The sequence below is a fragment of the Podarcis filfolensis genome (assembly GCF_964270895.1).
Source record: "Podarcis filfolensis genome assembly, chromosome: 3".
Taxonomy (NCBI): domain Eukaryota; kingdom Metazoa; phylum Chordata; class Lepidosauria; order Squamata; family Lacertidae; genus Podarcis; species Podarcis filfolensis.
Genome location: NC_139606.1, coordinates 59,502,558 through 59,521,485, shown reverse-complemented (window position 1 = coordinate 59,521,485; position 18,928 = coordinate 59,502,558). Strand labels below are relative to the sequence as shown.

General features: G+C 43.0%; 1 protein-coding gene and 1 long non-coding RNA gene across 2 annotated transcripts in view; both read right to left on the bottom strand.

Annotated features, from left to right (window-relative positions):
- Positions 1-18,928, bottom strand: part of LOC310760040 — a 592,410-nt gene that overhangs the window by 359,582 nt on the left and 213,900 nt on the right. The gene's annotated exons all lie outside the window — the stretch shown is intronic.
- Positions 1-18,928, bottom strand: part of ENPP3 (ectonucleotide pyrophosphatase/phosphodiesterase 3) — a 50,218-nt gene that overhangs the window by 8,446 nt on the left and 22,844 nt on the right. The window contains exons 6-18 of the mRNA XM_083607688.1: positions 18,464-18,583; positions 16,849-16,958; positions 16,372-16,437; positions 15,883-15,955; positions 15,052-15,160; positions 13,628-13,756; positions 12,974-13,005; positions 12,277-12,404; positions 8,399-8,465; positions 7,856-7,943; positions 6,433-6,602; positions 5,668-5,719; positions 4,711-4,865 (exon numbers count right to left, since the gene is read on the bottom strand). Of these exons, the coding sequence (XP_083463814.1) occupies positions 4,711-4,865; positions 5,668-5,719; positions 6,433-6,602; positions 7,856-7,943; positions 8,399-8,465; positions 12,277-12,404; positions 12,974-13,005; positions 13,628-13,756; positions 15,052-15,160; positions 15,883-15,955; positions 16,372-16,437; positions 16,849-16,958; positions 18,464-18,583 (1,299 nt within the window). The remainder of the gene's footprint in view (positions 1-4,710; positions 4,866-5,667; positions 5,720-6,432; positions 6,603-7,855; positions 7,944-8,398; positions 8,466-12,276; positions 12,405-12,973; positions 13,006-13,627; positions 13,757-15,051; positions 15,161-15,882; positions 15,956-16,371; positions 16,438-16,848; positions 16,959-18,463; positions 18,584-18,928) is intronic.

Here is an 18,928-nt window from a genome sequence, read left to right as displayed (position 1 = left end):
AATGCCCCTGTTGCTTAAGGGCCAAACTAGATGTAGGCTGATAGATAGAGAATATGTAACTGTGGAAAAAATAACAGAAAATGTCACCTCATGGTGGTATTCCTTCATCAAAATGGATTGTATAAACATCTCCATGTCACCAAAAATTGGTCTATCATGAGATTCTGCTATAATGTTCATTCCATTTGTAGGTCTAACATGATTGTGGCCACCTCTAGTCTGGCGATATTTTGCAGAAGGGATTAAAACACATACTAGAAATTTAGGCTTGTACGATTAAAGCAACTTAAAGGGCTTTCTCACCCTAGCGCAATTAATCCACTTTTTAAAAGAAGCAGACTTTTTGCAGTTAGGAAAGTGACAGGGAAATACACTGGCATTAGTGAGATGAATGAATGATTGACAGTGCACAAGTGAATCAGTATGAATGCTGAATAAACAGGTAGTCCAGAGAAATCCTATAATGTGGATCTCCTTTTAAGGCTCTTTTGATTTCACTGCCTGCAAAAGGAGAACAAATACCACACAGCAGGAGCTGGAAAATAACTAGTGAGCCTTCTTTTTAGAAGGCTACTAGTATATCTGGAGGCTACTATTCTCTCTTGTTGAAAGATAACAAGGGCAGATAGCAGTTACTGGTATCCATCAGGTTTTAACATCTACTCAAAGCCTTACTCCTAGAACTAATGACATTTTTATTGCTGGCTCAGCATCAAAACTCTTTGTACACACCCACTTCAAGAAGTGCTGGCTTCTTTTTCATATCTTATGAAAAGCATTGTAAACCTCTATCTAGAATATTTTCTCCACTGTGTCGGAAAAAAACCCCTTCAAATTATCTAGCTAAAACATTACATTGTCACTAAAAACATTAAGGGCAACCATAAAAAAAACTAAATACATCAGAAGCAGGAAACTTCTCTGACTTCTCTGGCAGTGTCTATTAAGACTGGTGATTTTTATCTTGTTTCTAAGGTTAGGAGTGAACAGTGAAACAGCCACATTTGCAGATAATGGTTCTGTAAATAATTCAGGGTAGTAAAGACAAAAAGGAATGATGAAGAGCTACAAACGGTTCTTTCCAGGCTTGGTGAATTGAAAATAAATAAATAAATAAATAGCATCAAGTTACATTGAACTGTATTTGCCATCAAAAATACATCTTCAGGATGTGGTAAAACATTATGTGTGCTGTGAGGAAAAAGTAAATTCTATGTTGGGAATCACTAGGAAATGGATTGAAAATAAAACTACCACTATTGAAATGCTGCTTTTTAAAAACTGGAGTAGTAAACCCCTGGTCAGCAAGCTGGATATAGCCCCATAAAGCCCTCACTCCCCACCCTCTCCAAACTCTCATCTCATTTGCCTGCTCTGTGGCAATGGTTTCTGTGGGAGTGAATATAAGGACCAAAACAGAGCTGCATGTATGTGAAAGTGCCACCAGGAAGCTTGGAGGGTGGCCAAAGAAGCATCCGGTTTAAAGCAGGGTGTCTCAGCAGCTTCTGGTGCCACCTCTGCAAATTTGCTTTTGCTGGACCGCTTCTAGGGTCCTCTCAGATACAGTGGTACCTCGGGTTAAGTACTTAATTCGTTCCGGAGGTCCATTCTTAACCTGAAACTGTTCTTAACCTGAAGCACCACTTTAGCTAATGAGGCCTCCTGCTGCTGCCGTGCCACCGGAGCACGATTTCTGTTCTCATCCTGAAGCAAAGTTCTTAACCTGAGGTAATATTTCTGGGTTACCTGAGTCTGTAACCTGAAGCGTATGTAACCCGAAGCGTATGTAACCCGGGGTACCACTGTAATGTCAGAAAAGCAGACCAGAGGGCTGAGCCCTTCCGTTTGATCCAATTCTCCTTCGCTGATTCACAAGTGCTGGTAATGATCAGAAGGAAGGGGAGAGCCAAGGCAGAAAGAGGAAGGCCGGGTGGGAATGCTGTATGTTTTGTTTGCCACAGATCAGAGAGGGAGTGTGCTTCTGAATACCAGTTGTGGGGGAACAGTAGCAGAAGAGTGCAATTGCTCTCCTGCCCTGCTTGCGAGGTTCAGAACATGGAACTTGTCAGGAGTGCGTGCAGGAGCCGGGCCCTGTGACTGGTAGGGCCTCGCAGGACTAGGGCCTTCCTGAGTTTGGCCTGGAAGGGCAAGGTGTGGCCTCACAGGTGAGGCTTGACAGAAGACTCGTAGCACCTGGTGGCAAGGGCCAGGAGGAGTATATAAGGCCAGCATTTCCCTCTGGCTCTTTGCCATGGCAACATGCTACCCACCTAGCTGTGCTTTGGCTTCCCGACTCCTGGAATCCTGACTCTTGGACCCTCAGCTTCCTGACTCCTGGTTTCCTGACCCTTGGACTCTTGGCCTCCTGACTCCTGGACTGCTGACCCTGGACTGCTGATTCCTGCTTCCCAGCCCCGACGTACCAAGCCAGGACTCCGACTGCCCGTAACCCAGACTGTGACAGCCCTGCTGGTCCAGGCCAAAGGGCTATTATAGTCCAGCTATGTGGCCAACCCAATGCCCATGGGAAGCCCACAAACAGAACCTGAAGGCAACAGGCACTCTCCCAACTTGGGTGTTCATCTGGAACTGGTGGTACACCACAGCCATTATGACTACTAGCAGTCACTGATAGCTTTAACAGCTTCATATAATCTCATTTTGAAGCCATCCAGATTGGTGGCCAACACTGTACCTTGTGACAGCAAATTCCACAGTTTAACTAGGCAGGTGGTTAGGCAGTGTGAGAGGCTGGACTAGGCAGACCTATGGTCATATGTTCTGATGTTTACCACAATGATGCCACCTGGCTTTTCTGGGCTGGCTTAGGTCTCCCAGAACAACTCCATTCCCGCTGCAGTCTCCCTAAAGTATGGCAACAGATGCTTCACGTTGTGGAACTGTTGTGCTGTCTAAGTATAAATGGATGCCAAAAAAAGCTCCCTCTGCAATGAGGTCATTTTCCTTGCGCCAAAAAACAAGCCTTAAGAGATTATTATCAGAGATGAGAAGCAGAAGAAACAGACACGTTCCTTTCGCGTGGGTTTGAGCCAGCTGTGTATTGTGCAAAAATAATTTTTAAAATGAGAGGTTATGCACTTATTTAAGCATCTCTCCTAATGTAATCAGGATCAGGGGTGAGAAACCTGTGCCCCACTCCAGATGTTGTTGGACTCCAGCTCCCATAGTCCCAGACCATTAGCCATGCTGGCAAGGCCTGATGACAGCTGGAGTTCGACAACATCTGGAAGGCCAGAGATGCATCAGCCAGCCATGTTCTATGTAAACCCACACCAGATTAATTCACGAATACCAGAGGTGTAAGATTCTGATCAAGACATAGCAGGAAGGGGCCAAAGGTTTTCCACTTCTGGATTACAAGAAAAGATCAGCTCAAAAGTCCATCTAGGGAATGCTGTTTCCCACTGTGGCCAGGCCGGACATTGCCTCTGGGAAGTATGCATGCAGGACATGAAGGCAATAACTTTCTTCCACTGTTGTCCCACCAGCAACTAGCATTCAGTGATACACTTCCTCTGAAAAGGGAGGCTCTATGTTGCCTTGATAGCTAAGAAGAAGAAGAAGAGGAGTTTGGATTTGATACCCCACCTTTCACTCCCTTTAAGGAGTCTCAAAGCGGCTAACATTCTCCTTTCCCTTCCTCCCCCACAACAAGCTAAAAACCTAACAAGCTAAAAAGAAGCTAAAAACCACTAAGAGACATTACCTCCCCCAGATTTGTCTAATCCTCTTTCATAACCATCTAAGCTAGAGGCCATCACAGTGTCTTGTAAGTTAATTATGCACTGTATGAAAAAGTACAGGCTTTTGTGTCTCCTGAATCTCCAGTCCAGCAATTTCATTGAGGATTAGAAGCTGCTTGCCATCTGGGAAAAGCTGTTCCCTGGTGTTTGCCGCTCTTCTCTCTCAGCTACCAGAATAACCCGGTACTATTGATGCCAGGGTGGAGGTTGGACAGGAGTCCTGCTGCAAGCAGTGGCTCATTCCTCTGTTCTCCTCCCCTTTGAATTTCTTCCCAGTGGTGAAGTGCTCCCCCTGCTAGCTCAAAAAGCAAAGTACACATATTGCAGAATCATAAAGTTCTGCTGCTCAGGTTGTCAGTGCCAGTTCATGTGGGCTTGGTGTTTTGGCTTGCCCAGCTGCTACAGTATTGCGTGAACTGGGGTTCGTGGAATCTTCCTTGTCCAAGGTGGCATGCACAACTTTCGCTCTGCCATTTCATTCTCACAACAACTCTTAAGAGGTTGGTTAGACCGAGACACAAGGACTGGCCCAAGGTGACCCAGTGAGCTTTCATGGCTAAGTCAGGATTTGAACTCAGGTCTCCCAGATCCTAACCTGGCTCTCAAGGTGGCTGGCAGTAGTTCTCTGGGGTTTCATATTGGGGGTTTTCCTGGCCCTATCTATGGATTGCATTCTTTCACATGCTAAGAATGTTGCTCTGCCATTAAGCTGCAGCTTTTCCAATGGCAATTTGGTAACCCTGATCATACACTAAGTACTATCTACCCCCCCCCAAAGCAGACCAGCAACCACTCAGTCTGAACAGCTGTGGCCTGGCCAATTTTACAAACACACAAACACAGTGATAACTGCCTGACATTCCTGCAATAAGCAGTTTTGCCATAGCCCTTCCCCGTGTATGGCCTTTCACTGCACTTCAAAAGGTATATAAATCTGAAAACTTACTGGTTTGTTGACAGTATATGAACTCCATAGTGGCATCCAGATGTTTTGGCTGTATCCACTCACATATTTATTCTGGTGAAGGAGGCAATAGGTATTCTCTTTCTGTAAGACCTTGGGTCTACCATAAGGCAAATTAGAAGCTTCAGACGTCTTCTCTAGAATATAAACCATAATTACTGAGTTCCACATTTATGTGATGACCTGGGGGGGAGGGGGGATGGCTTTGGTGGGTGTGCAGCAACTGAATACAGTCTTTTTGAGAAGTTATGATGAAATACATGTGTTTATTCAGAGTCTTTGCTTTCCAATAAATTTGAAAAGGGGAGCATGGGTATAAAGATTATTTGAAAATTTGGGCAAGATGCTGCCTGGTATATTCTCTCCCAAACTTAGCTTGCTTCTGGTTCTAATTTTTATTATTTTTTGCATTTATATCCCACCTTTTTTCTCTAATGAACTCAAGGTGGTGCATATGGTTTTCCCTGTCCTCATTTAATCAGAGACAGTGACTGGCCCAAGGTCACCCAGCGAGCTTCATGGCCAAGTGTGAATTTGAACCCTGGCCTCCCAGGTTCTAGTCCAGCACTCTAACCACTGCATAACTGTACTGACCACTTCATCTTTCACATTCAGCTAAACAACTTGCCCTCTACTTCTGCCTTTTCCCTGTCTGCTGCTTTCCTTGCATACTCCCCTACCCTATAGCCCGGAGAGTGGCAAACTCATGGCCCTCCAGATACTGTTGGGCCATCATCCCTGACCCATGGCCATGGTGGCTGGGGCTGATGGGAGTCCAGCAACACCTTTGAGAAGGGTTGGGCTCCACAAATATTTCCCTACCCACTGTCACTATTCAGCTGCTTGAGGGGAGTTTAGGATATCGTTAATTTGAGGCCCCAACACCTGGCCTCCACTGCCGCAACAGATGGATGGAAAAGGAGTAGCAGCAATACTCACTTGCTTCATCAGTGAGCCTCAATCTTTCATTTATCGCATTAACATCTGTTATCTAAAAACAAGCAGACAGACAAAAGTGCAAGGAACTGCTGCCATTGCTTGCTTCACTTGCCAACCCCACCAAGTAGCCAGCCCATATCAAACCCACCACGCCCTTCAAAACCTCCCGCCTTTATACCTTGTGAACCTGCTTTCCCCCTTCCCTTGCAGGAGCCCCAAACACCCACTGCTGCAGAAGGAAGCCTGAGAGAAAGAGAGAAACCTGCATTTCCCCCCTTCCTTCCTTCCTTCCTTCCTTCCTTCCTTCCTTCCTTCCTTCCTTCCTTCCCAACATCAGCAACCGGAGGAGTTTTCACTCCTGTGTCGGCATCCTTCATTCTTGTATAGAAACCCCATTGATGCACATGTAAAACATGATTCACAAATAAATAGTTCACATTTTAAAAGTTCAAATAAAAAACACCCCCCACAAGAATATGACAAGGGCTTGCTGGATAAGGTCATTAACCCAGCATCCACAGTGGCCAACCAGATGTCAATGGGCAGCCCATATAAAGGGCCTGAGTGCAACAGCACTCGCCCCTGTTTTGAACAGCAGAGGTAGCCCATAGACAATGGGGTTAGTAGCTTTATCCTACACGATTTTTTCCGATCCTCTTTTAAAGCCATCCAAGGTGGTGGCTATCACTACTTCTTGCTTTTGGGTGAGGGGTGGGAAATGAATGTCTAACCATTTTAGGAGTTAATGATCGTGTTCAGACTTACCAAGCTGCAGACACATCCAGAAACATCTGGTGATGCGGGGGAATTCATGGGGCATAAAGAAGGAGCTGACTCTTCTTTCGCAGGTGATGGAGTGTAAAAAGGAACCTTCAGTAGGTGATTCAAGGTACCATGTGTACCATTGTTTGCTGCTGGCGTAATCTTAAGCAGATCTGTCATGGAAAGTGAAAATGATTTCTTTGGGGCAGGCTCTGTGCAAGGCTTAACTTGAACAAGAGCTAATTTCCGCTAGGTGATGTAAACTTGGCTGTTAATAAAAATGCACAAGGATTTCCTGCTAAAGAACCCAACATTGCCATTTTTGCCAGCTGCTTTGATTCTTGAGAAGAATGCACCGGGTTATTGACTGGAATGTTTTTAGGGTCAAATTGATACGGTGCTGTGTGGCATGGGAGTGTCTTCTCTGATTAGACTCTGTACCTTACCACTGTAAAATTCAATGAAAAATTGTCATGGTGCTTTTGGGAAAGGGCTGGAACTTCGTGTTAGAGCATCTGGTTTGCATAAAAAAGGTTCTAGGTTCAAAATCTGGTATATCCAGGTAGGGTTGCGAATGTCCCCAGCCTGAAACCCTAGAAAGCCACTGTTAATGTAAACAATACTTAGCAAGATGGACCAATGGTCTGGCTCCTTATATGGCAGCTTTGCAGTGTTCCTATGAATCACTCATGAAGAAAGCTGTCATGCCAATACTACTTTTCCTTCTACTGGTGTGGTCATTTCCCACATGATCTTGCTGTCCCATGTTGGTTCCCTCAGCCAAACATGAGGGCCAGCCATGGTTACGGGGCAACTACATGCATTGTTAATGGGTGAATTGGGCCTGTGCCAAAAGTTGGGCTGCATAAGTTGTACACTCCAGCTTTGGCCGTATCATTTCAGTACATTCCTTTGATTATGCCCTGACAGTTTCAGTTGCGGAAATGCTTGCCTCCCTACTGTTGACTTCCAAAACCTGTCCTCCCTATGAGTTAAGCAGAACTATTTTCTCTGTGCATAAAGCTGAAGAAGAAAAACATGGCTGCCATCACTGGCAGGATGATGTCCTCTAAATACAGAGAGTCACACCATGTACGCATGGGATGAAGGGCCATGGAATCCACTGTGCAGTCGCATTCTTTGTAGGTGTCCCAATCTGGAAGTCAGAGCAGTGGATATGCCTGCTTTTCATAATACAAAATACAGAACAGCTATTCTGTTCCTCAGTACACCTACCACGTAGGAAGAAGGATTATAACCTCAAGGTACCTGTCTGAACTCCACGATATATGTTTGCATTATGTCCTGAAGTAGTACAATATGTTCGTGTAGCAATTAAATGTTCTCTGCATTCTGAGTTCAGTTTACTTTTCTCCAATCTTAAAACTATTGGTGGCAAAACAGACAGAATCTAGTTAATACTCACCACACATTAAATTGTAAACCTCAATGTTTTCAAAAGGCTTCACCTCAGTTTTTTCTTTAAATCCTGGTCCATGTGCCACAAAGATGGCCTGGGTAGTCATAATAAAAATGGTGTTACTAAACAGCTTTCAGCAAGTTTGTTTAAAACAATAAAATAAAGCTAGTTTAGCAAAAGTTTGACTCAAGCCATACATGGGAGAAACTACTGATTTGAGACATAAGATTTATTCCAGAAGAAAAAAAAGTAATCTTTAACAGTCTAGCTTAGACTATTTTGGGTGCATAAGCAACCCAGGGTTTTATGATTTGACATAAGCCTTCAAGTAGTTCCTTTACCCTGAAAGAGGACTCACAACACACTTCACATTTTGGTGGTGCATCTACTCAACACACCTTCTGGCCCATGGATTGTAAGTCATGTATTAGTGTAAAACAACACCCATGCAGGACATGAGAAATGTTGGAGTTGATTCTGTGGCAAATGCTTACAGAAAATAACATAAATAGGTTTTTCTGTATTTATTTATTTTTAAAAAACCCTTACCTGCATACTTTTGAACTCATTGTCAAAGCCATGGTTTCCACCACCACAACGTGTATAGCTTTTAGACCTAAAAAAAAGACAGATGTTGAACTAACATGTAAGCTTCAACAAGAAATATTAAGTATTTCAAATAAGAGCTGACTCTGGAGAGGGGCTATTTTTGCAATCAATGTCAAAAGGCACTCCCTCCAGCAATTTTGTAAGTAATTCTGCTTTGAAAGGGTGATTGTATGAAAATACTCCACCTACTCAGGAAGTTGCTGTCCTCTGAATGGGATTAATTTGATCTCAGTGATATATTCCCACAGCCAAATAGCACTGTGGCATCATCACATTCACTAACAGCATGTTTTCTGATTGGATGGTATTATTCTAGGAAGAAGAAAGACCTAACCAAGATAAAATGATACTAAAGCAGCAGCTGATGGGAAAACATATGGAACTCTCACCAGAGATGCTCGTCTGGTGCTATGTCCTCATATTATTTTCTTGCTTTCTTGCTGTTTTTATTTGTGTTTGAACTTGCCATCTGCCTTAGAAACTATCAACATTGAAATGTGGAGACAAATTCAAATAAAGCAGTGGCACTCTTCAATTCTTAGGCCATTAGTAAGTGTGTCAGGGAAGTGTTGTATTTTGGAGTGGCTCTACACTTTGTGCAGCTATGATGTCTGCATACCAGAGTTGCAACTGGGTTCTGAGTAGCAAAGAGGAAGAGTGAGAACCAAAGATGCTCATCTTTATATCTCAAGGACACATGTCAGGGAGCCATGGACCGACTCCAGCTCCCAAGCACATGTGTGAAAGGGGATGTAGCCACCATTCACTTATGTGTTTATGGCGGGAAACACTACTGCAACAACGGGGTAACTACAGCAAAATGACTACAACATCAAACACAGAGTTGCTCATAATCGTCTTGGAAATAGTTGTATAAAAATTATTTAGCTTTATAAAGTTGTAGTTCATTTACATATTTCAGAACTATTTCTTTTCTTTCCTTTTTTACACTTTCTCCTCCTTTCCTTTGAGCCATAAAAGAAATTCTACAATATTTTGACTAACAATGACTGCATTTGCCTGGAAATTTTTTGCTTACTCACTGCTGTGACTTTTGGAAGGCAAAACGGAATAAACAAGACTGCCAAACTACAGGAGTCATTTACTGGAAATATTTTATGTTGACTCAATTATCTTGTGTAACAATTTGGAGTAACTTCAGCACATAACTCCAACACACACACACCCAATATTTGAAAGTACTTTTGATACTTTGGAAATTCCTCATATGCAAGGTTGAACAATGAACACATGCCAAAACAAATTATGTGTTTATATGTGTGGCTATTGTAAATTCAAACTGCATGAGATGTCAAGAGATCAGTACAACTGTGTAGAAAGCGGTGGTGGGGACGGACGTCTGCACCTGATTTTAAAATCTAAAAGGCCTGCAAGTGTTAGGATCTAATGCAGAAAGATGGAGGAATCACAGTGTTCCTCAAGGATTATGAAATGAAGACATGGGTGTTGCCATGCAGAAGGAATGGGGAGCCTGTGCCCTTCCAGGCCTGTGCCCTTCTAGACTACAGCAACTCTCATTCCTGAGCCACTGGCCATGTTGGCTGCTGCTAGGGCCACAAGTTCCCCTTCTCTGCCTTTCAGGATTATTCGTATTCCAAAGGTAGTAGCCAGTCAGATACTTCTGACTATGCACAAGCAGAGCAATGAACTCAATAGCCTTCTTCTGTTACTGATCCCCAGCAACTGTTATTGATGAGCCTGCTGTCTTTACACAGAAATGTCTGCATTCTGCCTTGATCAGAAGTTTCATCAGCAGTTTGACTAAAAGCTTCCATGAGTCTAACATTCGCAAATATACAGTGGTATTGTACCTTGGTTCTCAAATGCCTTGGTACTCAAACAACTTGGAACCCAAACACTGCAAACCCGGAAGCAAGTGTTCTGGTTTGTGAACTTTTTTCGGAAGCTGAACCATTTTGAGTGTTATGCTGAGGTCTGTCCATTTTTGCTATTTACCATATTTTGTGTTTTTGTTTTTGTGGCTCTTTTTGTCTGTTTTTGTGACTGTGTGGAACCCAGTTCAGCTACTAACTGACTGACTGACTGATTGATTATGTGACTGCAGTACATTGTTTACTGCTTTCATTTTGTGGATCAATGGTCTCATTAGAGAGTAAAATTCATGTTAAATTGCTCTTTTAGGGATTATTTTTGAAAGTCTGGAATGCATTAATCCGTTTTGCATTACTTTCTATGGGAACAGTGGCGTAGCGTGGGGGGTGCAGGGGGGGCCGGCTGCACCGGGTGCAACATCTGGGGGTTAGGGTTAGGGGCGCAAATCCACGGTTAGGGGGCGCAAATCCACGGGTTAGGGGGGTGCAAATTACTTGCCTTGCCCCGGGTGCTGACAACCCACGCTACGCCACTGTATGGGAAAGCGCACCTTGGTTTTGGAACGCTTTGGTTTTGGAATGGACTTCCGAAACAGATTAAGTTTGAGAACCAAGGTACCACTGTACTTGCAAAATCCAGATGGGACAGGCCCTCTGGGATTTGACATGGTTTGGTTTATCCTAACTGCATTCTGACAAAACTAAGCTGAAATGTCCAGATGTCAGGTCACATGGCCCTATGATTGCATTTATCATTTCATTTCTTTGGAAATATTAATGAAGGAAATCTACATTCTCAGGAGTTGCGAAACTTCAATGACATGATGAGACAACTACGTCAGTTCAGTGGAAGTCAGTGGAATTCTCAAGAGGTTCATTAATATGGAATTTTATGAGTTTCTGTTTTGATTTGTTTATGTGATTTTACATTTACTTAGAAAGTTAACATTCACAAGGTGACTTACAGAGATATTCTCAACAATCAAACTGAAAAAAATGAACTAAAAGAATAGAATTGCAGAGCAGAAAAAACAGTCAAACAAGAAGCAGTTCACACTAGCTGGCTGAATGAAATGGTATTCACCTGACAGCAGCACAAAGCCTAGCTGAATGAAAAGGAAAAGATCTCAGTACCTGAGCTCACTTTTGCAGGAAGGGAGCCTGAGGAACTGAGGCACACAGGGGTGACAAGATATGAAGTTCTAGGCCTAAGAGACAAAAATTGATCTGTTTCCCTGTGGCTGCAAAAGGGAGAGAAAGGACACTGGTCTCTGTCACAGTGAGAAGAAGGGCTGCTGGGGAACTTGCACACTCTCCCTGTAAAGTAGGTGCCAGAAAGAAACTCTTTTTTCTTTGGTGTGTTTCTACCCTTTTAAAATATTTTTTATAAACCACTCAGAACATTTTATATAAAAAAGGGTATAATCTGAATGAAGAGATAAAGCACCTGCCCTTTAATGATACCCCAAAATCTGGCGCAGAGTCCACCTGGCCTAGGGGGCGGGGCCCAGACTCACCCAGCCCTACCAAAGAGGCTCCTGGTGAGACCGGAGGGACATCGCTATGCCTGACAACAAACCCTGATTATTGGATTCTTTTGCCCCATCTTTTTGTGCCTACCAAACAGCTGTGTCATGCTTATGGTAATATTTTATTCTCTTGTTAATTATTGTTGTTTTTTTAAATGTTTTAAGATTTTTTTTGTTAACTTTGTTAGTGTTAAATATGTATTCTGTAGTTGACCTCCTTTGTAATGTTTTATTTTGAAATCTTTAAAATAACATTTTAGTTTTCTGTTAATTATGTTGCTTTGACTGTATACTTTATATTTGACTTTCTTCAGAAATGTTTGATTCTTGATGTATTAATATGCTGTAAACCGCTTTGAGATTTTTCTTAAAAATATAAAGTGGTATAGAAATTATGATGATGATGATGATGATAAGGTCACCATCAGTACCATACCTCACACCCAACCACTGCCGCTGCATCATAAGGTGAACCTTGTCAATACGGATATTGTTAACGTAGTGCAATCGCTTTGGCAAATTTGGAGTCAAGTAGGCTTTGAGGTGCTGTGTGGGCTTTCGGCACTAAAATTGGAAAAGTGAACTTGTGAGATCTTCACATTGCAGAACACAAAGACACAAATAGATACTTCTAACCACAGAGAAGAAAGGGTATGCTGTAATTCCTTCATGAAAACACCAGACAGGAGTCACAAAAGTTCTTACTGATGGCAGTGTGCCATCAGTGCCACAGCAATTCATGGCTGTGTTCCACAGAACAAAGTTAGGATGCTACCTTAATTGATATATACCAGTATTTGCACATTTAAAATTATTTATCCTAACCCCTATAAAAAATTGTGATCTATATATTGATATAGGTTACATGTAGCACATCTGCCAAAGAAAACAACATGAGTCTACTGCAGAAATTACACTTTAGAAAAAAATGCATCAACTACATTGTCAACTGCCCTGAAATCTATGGATGAAGCCCCCTTCATCCATAGATCTCAGGGCAGTTGACAATGTACAATATATAAATCTACAGTTAATAATAATAATAATAATAATAATAATAATAATAATAATAATATACTTGCTGTTTTCTTACTAAAGCTACAAGGAAAATGAGAGATTAAATGCTTACTCACTGTAAGATTTTTAACAATGCCTGCTGAATCAACTGTTTGGAAGAAAATCAAAACATTAGACTCTGGATTCAAAATTACATATAATTATCCAACCCCTTTCATCCGTTTTGACATTTTGTAAGAATTTAAGAACCCAATCTGGGCTCAAGCTTGGCTGTGGGACTGGGTCATGCTTTTTTGCCCTGATGGGTGACTTTTACAGGGAGTGGGATGAGCAAGTGTGGCTTTGCTTCTGCTCCTTGATTTCTCTGCAGCTTCTGGTACCATTGACCATGGTATCCTCCTGGACTGATGCTATGGAATGGGAACTGGGGGCACTGCACTACAGTTGGTTCCAGTCCTATCTATTGGGCTGCATCCAGAAAGCAGCACTGGCAGAGTGGATTTCAGCTAGCTGGCCGTTATGCTATAGGGCTGATGGGAATTGTAGCACAAAACATCTGAAGGGTACTGGGTTGTCAAAGGATGACCCAGAGGGATGTTGAGTTCTCCCTCACTCCTTTTGGTCTTTTCAGCAATGGATGAACAGCCATCTGCTGAGGATGCTCTAGATTTCCTGTTCTGAGCAAAGGTTTGTGCTAGATGGTCTGCAAGCCCTAGATCCCTCCCAGCTCTCTAATTCTATGGATCTATCATCCTATGCCCAAAGCTTACATGAAAAAAAGTCGTTTGGAATATTCCTTGATCGAATACGAGGTGCCGGTCCTTCGTACATATAAAAATTAACGTCCTCAAAATAATCTGTCATGAATTCCATCTTCTCACAAAATGTCTGATCCATGCCTAAGGAAAGAAAAGAGATGGTTAAACTATTCAACAAATATTGGGAGTGGCTGCCAAGACCATACAACTATCAGGGGTACATGCAGGAGCCAGGCCCTGTGACCAGTAGGGCTTCGCAGGACTGGGGCCTTTCTAAGTTTGTTCTGGAGAGGAAAGGCGCAAGTGAGGCCACTTGGTAACTCACTACACCTGGTGGCAAGAGCCGGGAAGGGATATAAGGTCAGCATTTCCCTTCGGCTCTTTGCCACAGCAACATGTTTTCTGCCTTGCTGTGTTTGGCTTCTTGCTTCCTGATTCTCGGACCTTGGCTTCCTGACTCCCTGCTTCTTGATCCTCGGACCCTTGACTTCAGGACTCCTTGCTTCTCGACCCTTGGACCCTTGACTTTGGGACTCCTTGCTTCCTGACCCTCTGGACTCTCGTTACTGCTCCCACCCCACCATCTTGCCCCCGGTCCCGACGTCCTCAGCCGGGACTTCGATCGCCCGTACCGTGACAACAACACCAGTCCTGAAAGACCTACATTGGCTTCCAGTACATTTCCGAGCACAATTCAAAGTGTTGGTGCTGACCTTTAAAGCCCTAAACAGCCTTGGTCCAGTATACCTGAATGAGCATTTCCACCCCCATCATTCAGCCCAAACACTGAGATCCAGTGCCAAGGGCCTTCTGATGCTTCCCTCACTGCAAGAAGTGAGGTTACAGGGAACCAGGCAGAGGGCCTTCTCAGTGGTGGCGCCTGCCCTGTGGAATGCCCTCCCATCGGATGTCAAGGAAATAAACAACTATCTGACTTTTACAAGACATCTGAAGGCAGCCCTGTTAGAGAAGATTTTAAAGTTTGATGTTTTATTCTGTTTTAATATTCTGTTGGGAGTCGCCCAAAGTGGCTGGGAAAACCCAGATGGGCGGGGTATAAATAATAAAAATTATTATTATTATTATTAGTTTGCAAGATCAATAAAGCTCTATACTGAGACACAAAAGGGGCTGGCCCAAGATATTTTGTTGACAGAGGCAAAGGGCAGGATAGCGTCCTGCTCACCCCGCCCATTCCCTGAGCAGCCAACCAGACGAGAATCTTACTTCAACACTAGTGATGGAACAGCATCCCCCAGCACCCTTGTGAGCCATAGACTAAGGTTAGGGGGTTCAGGCAGACCACAAGGCACATACAGCTCTGTCCTCTGAACACCTCTTGCCATCCTTCCCTCCTCAGGCATCTGTTGCCTGAGGTGGTTGCCTCACCCTGCCTAATGATAGCACCTAATGATGGAAGAACAAAGCAGTCATACCATGATCAGCCACAAGTATGATATTGACACAATTGTCCAATTTTCTTTGTCTTAGACCTTCCATTAACATTCCCAGGGTCTCATCTGCCTTTTGTAAGGCTTTAACCGTCTAAAACAAAAGGAGAAAAGATTTCAATGGCGTTTCCCCTTCAAAGTGTGTTCAAGTATACCAAGTATACCACAACAGAATATGGGACAAAACATAACAAGCATACTTTTAAATGATTTTTTTTTCTATTGCCTCCTGGTGTTTTTAAAGGTATTTTTGAACTGGAGTTCCATTTAGTACATCAATTCATTCATATTCAGAGATTCTCGTGTATTGGGTTAATCAGAACATGATGTATATTATCATCAATATTACACAATCCTTTTAGGATGCACAGTGAACTATAATATACTGTAACAATCTCCAGGTTCTGCTCTCCGGGTACAGTCACGCAGAGCCCCAATCCTGATTAGGCCAATGGAGTAGAGGGAGAGTAGCCTAATTTTTTCCTCCCCATACCTGTTTTCTGTTGGAAAACCCCAACCCACTCCAGTATAACTAGATTATGATGCTTACATCCACGTTGTCTGCTTACACCCTTACTGTCTGGTCCTCTGGTGTGTTAGGAGGTTGGATGATGGGCTGTGTGAAATACGTTAGTTCATAGAATCATAGAAGGGACCTGGAAGGTCATCTAGTCCAACCCTCTGTGATGCAGGAATCTCATCAGTTCCTATGTGATGATCAACTTAACCACATTTGCAAGCTGTGTCACATGACTGTGGTTTGTGTATCCTACATGTTTGTTTATGGCTTATAGGATTGGAAAAAGAAAAACTTACTTCACCATGAACTGGTCCATATGCATGTCCTGCTGAGTCGGGTTCCTCAATGTACAACGTATAGAAATCAGGCCTAGAGTTCAAAAGAAAAGTGCATTGTGATTGCATGGAAAGGAATCTTGGCCAGCCTTCACTCAAAGGAAGGTGCAGAAATGTCCACGAGGTTAAACTTTTTTTTAGAACAGAAAGCCACCAGCTGGATGTGTGCTTTACAAAAGTAGTACAAAACATTAAAATGAAGTATATTAACCAAAACAGAATAAGAACCAAAAAAAATACACCCAGACAGATCTAACAAAAATCCCACCCTGCCCAAAAAGAGGCAACATATACCGAAAATCCCCCAGATAAAACCTAGGTAAAAAGAAAGATTGCAAAAAAACACACACACACACACCCCCTGGCAAAAGATCCTTAGTATATAATAAATAGGCTTGATAAATATTTCACAAGAACAAGAGCACTGCCAAAAGCTTCCTAAACTGTTACCTTTCAGATTTTGGGAGCTCAAACCACTTCAGCAGCTCTGTAACTCTTTGTTCAAATGTAACTGACCTGCAGAGAATAATTATTATTGTTATTGTTTAGCCATCAGGGAAATTTATTTTGCAACAGAACAATGATGCAGACCAGGAACAGGGAACTTGTGGTGTCTAGATTCCATGCCCCCCAACGTTTCTCACATGAAAATACGGACATTCTATTCTACATGAGGAAGCTTCTCCCATATACGTCATATACAAATACACCTGTCACCTTGAGCCAATTACAGCCTCTCAGCCTGCTTACCTCAAAGGAATGTTGTAAAGAAAAAATATGTGAGGGAAAGGATCATGTACAACACCTTCAACAGATAAATAGCATGAAATGAAATTTTAGCTGTAAGATGTCTTGAGTCCCTGTCAGGGGAAAAGGTAGGACATAACAACAACAATTTCTTTTTCTTTTTTTAAAACTCCAACTTACTTGTTGTACACCTTAAAGATATTAGGGTATGTTCCATTGATTTTTGCATCGGATCCAGGCCAATAGTAGGTGCCAGCTTTCAACCCTTGAAACATTGCTGTATGCCAAATCTGCAAGAAGATACACAGATTCAGTATCTGAAACATAGATCTTCATCTTAATAGCACAAACTCATTTAAAACTCTCCATGCCCCAAAGTCTTGAGGGAACCCCAATCAACACACTAAAATCATGCTAATAACTGTGAGATACAAGGTCTTTTTTGAAGAAGCACCTTTGCTAGGGAACTGCTTGTCGTTAAGGGGTTGCAATGTTGCTTCAATCATTTCAACAAAACTATTTTATCCTATGTGGACTTCAAGTGAGCGAGCTACTAGGTCTACACATTCCCCTCCAATGGCAGATGAATCAAAGGCAAACATTCCCTCGAGCTACCTCAGAGCATGAGGCAATCCAGGACCTGAATGGTCTGAGGTGAAGCAAGCTGGTTGCAAGGCTTCAGAAGCACCATAGAGCCAAGCCACCATAGAGCCTTGGAATAGCATTTTATTTTTCTTGCCCAATTTGATACATTTTTGTATCTCCCGCAAATGTCCCCAAAGGTAACTACCAGGCGGTGAAGAGGAGGAGGAGACGGTGGCAGAGAAGGCACATTTAGTAATTTATCTCAAAGCCCGGGCAAGCTCAGATATGGAGATACAGTTCTTCAGATAGCCTGGACCCAAGCCTAATATAACCAGCACTTGGAATTGTGCCAGGAAATGGACAAGTAGTCATAGGAAGTGTCTGTTCTGCCTGTAACCAGCTCTAGTCAGAAATCTCATCTCAGCCTTTTGGACTGAAACTTCCAAACACTTTCCGAAGGCATCCCCATACACAATATGTTACTGTAATCCAAATGGGATGCAACTAAGGCATGTAGCCAGATCAGACATCTTTAGGAACGGGTGCAGATGGCACACTAGTTTTTAAATGTGCTAATGTACTGCTGGCCACTACTAAAACCTGAGCATCTAAGCTCAGGCTTGAATCCAGGAGGGCATCTAAGTTGTGAACTTGAGTGTAACGCAATCCAGCACAAATTGGATCCCTAATCCTCGGTCAGCCTTTGACTGATCAGGATTAACCTGTATCTTGCCTAGATACATCCTCATCCAGTCGATTACTGACACCAGACACTGGTTTAGCACTTATACAGCTTCCTCAGATTGAGATAGAGTTGGGTGTCATCTGCATATTGGTGGCACTGAACCCCCAATCCCTGGGCAACCTCTCCCAGCAGCTTCATGTCAATGTTAAATAGTATGGGGACAGGATAAGACCCCAAGGAATATCAGAGGCCAATACCAGGGCAGAGGCAAATTTAGGAGAGTGTGACTGGTTACAGAGCTTTGGGGGTACCACAGTGGGCACTACAACTATGTTGTAGAATGGAAGACGAGAGGAGGGGGTGCTGAATTATAGCATCACACTGGCCACGGCATTGAACAGGAGTTCCCCAGCATCCCCTGCTGGGCTTGTCCCTCCAAGAAGGACTGGAACCACTGCATGAGAGAAAGCACCTCATTCACATGGAAAGTGAGGAGCAAATCGAGAAACAGCAAATGGCACTTACAGGCTGACCACCCCACCATGCAGGATTATTCTTGGTATCTGAAGAAAGTGAAAAGTTCTGGTTTAATTTTACATCGTACATGTTGTTGTCAATGATGCCATGGGATTCTGGGTACAAACCCTGGGGAAAGAAAACACAAAGTGAGTGTACTCTGTGCCTTGATATGTATATTGGGTTGCATCACTAGATGTCAATGCTGCTAATGTCAACCCCGATGTCTGATTTCTTTTTTACATTTATTGTCCACTAACAATGAATTTAGCTGTCCAACGGCCCATCTCTGTGCAGCCAAAACTGCACTCTTGAAACACCAGAGGGAACTGTCAGAAGGCTTGCAGAAGGTTTTTAGAACTAAAGCAAAAACAGCAAACCAAGGTGAGAGAAATCCACAAAAACAGCCTAGCGTGAACAGAATAGGTGGGGCAACAGGACTGGGGAACTAGGTGAGACAGGAGGTGGAATGGT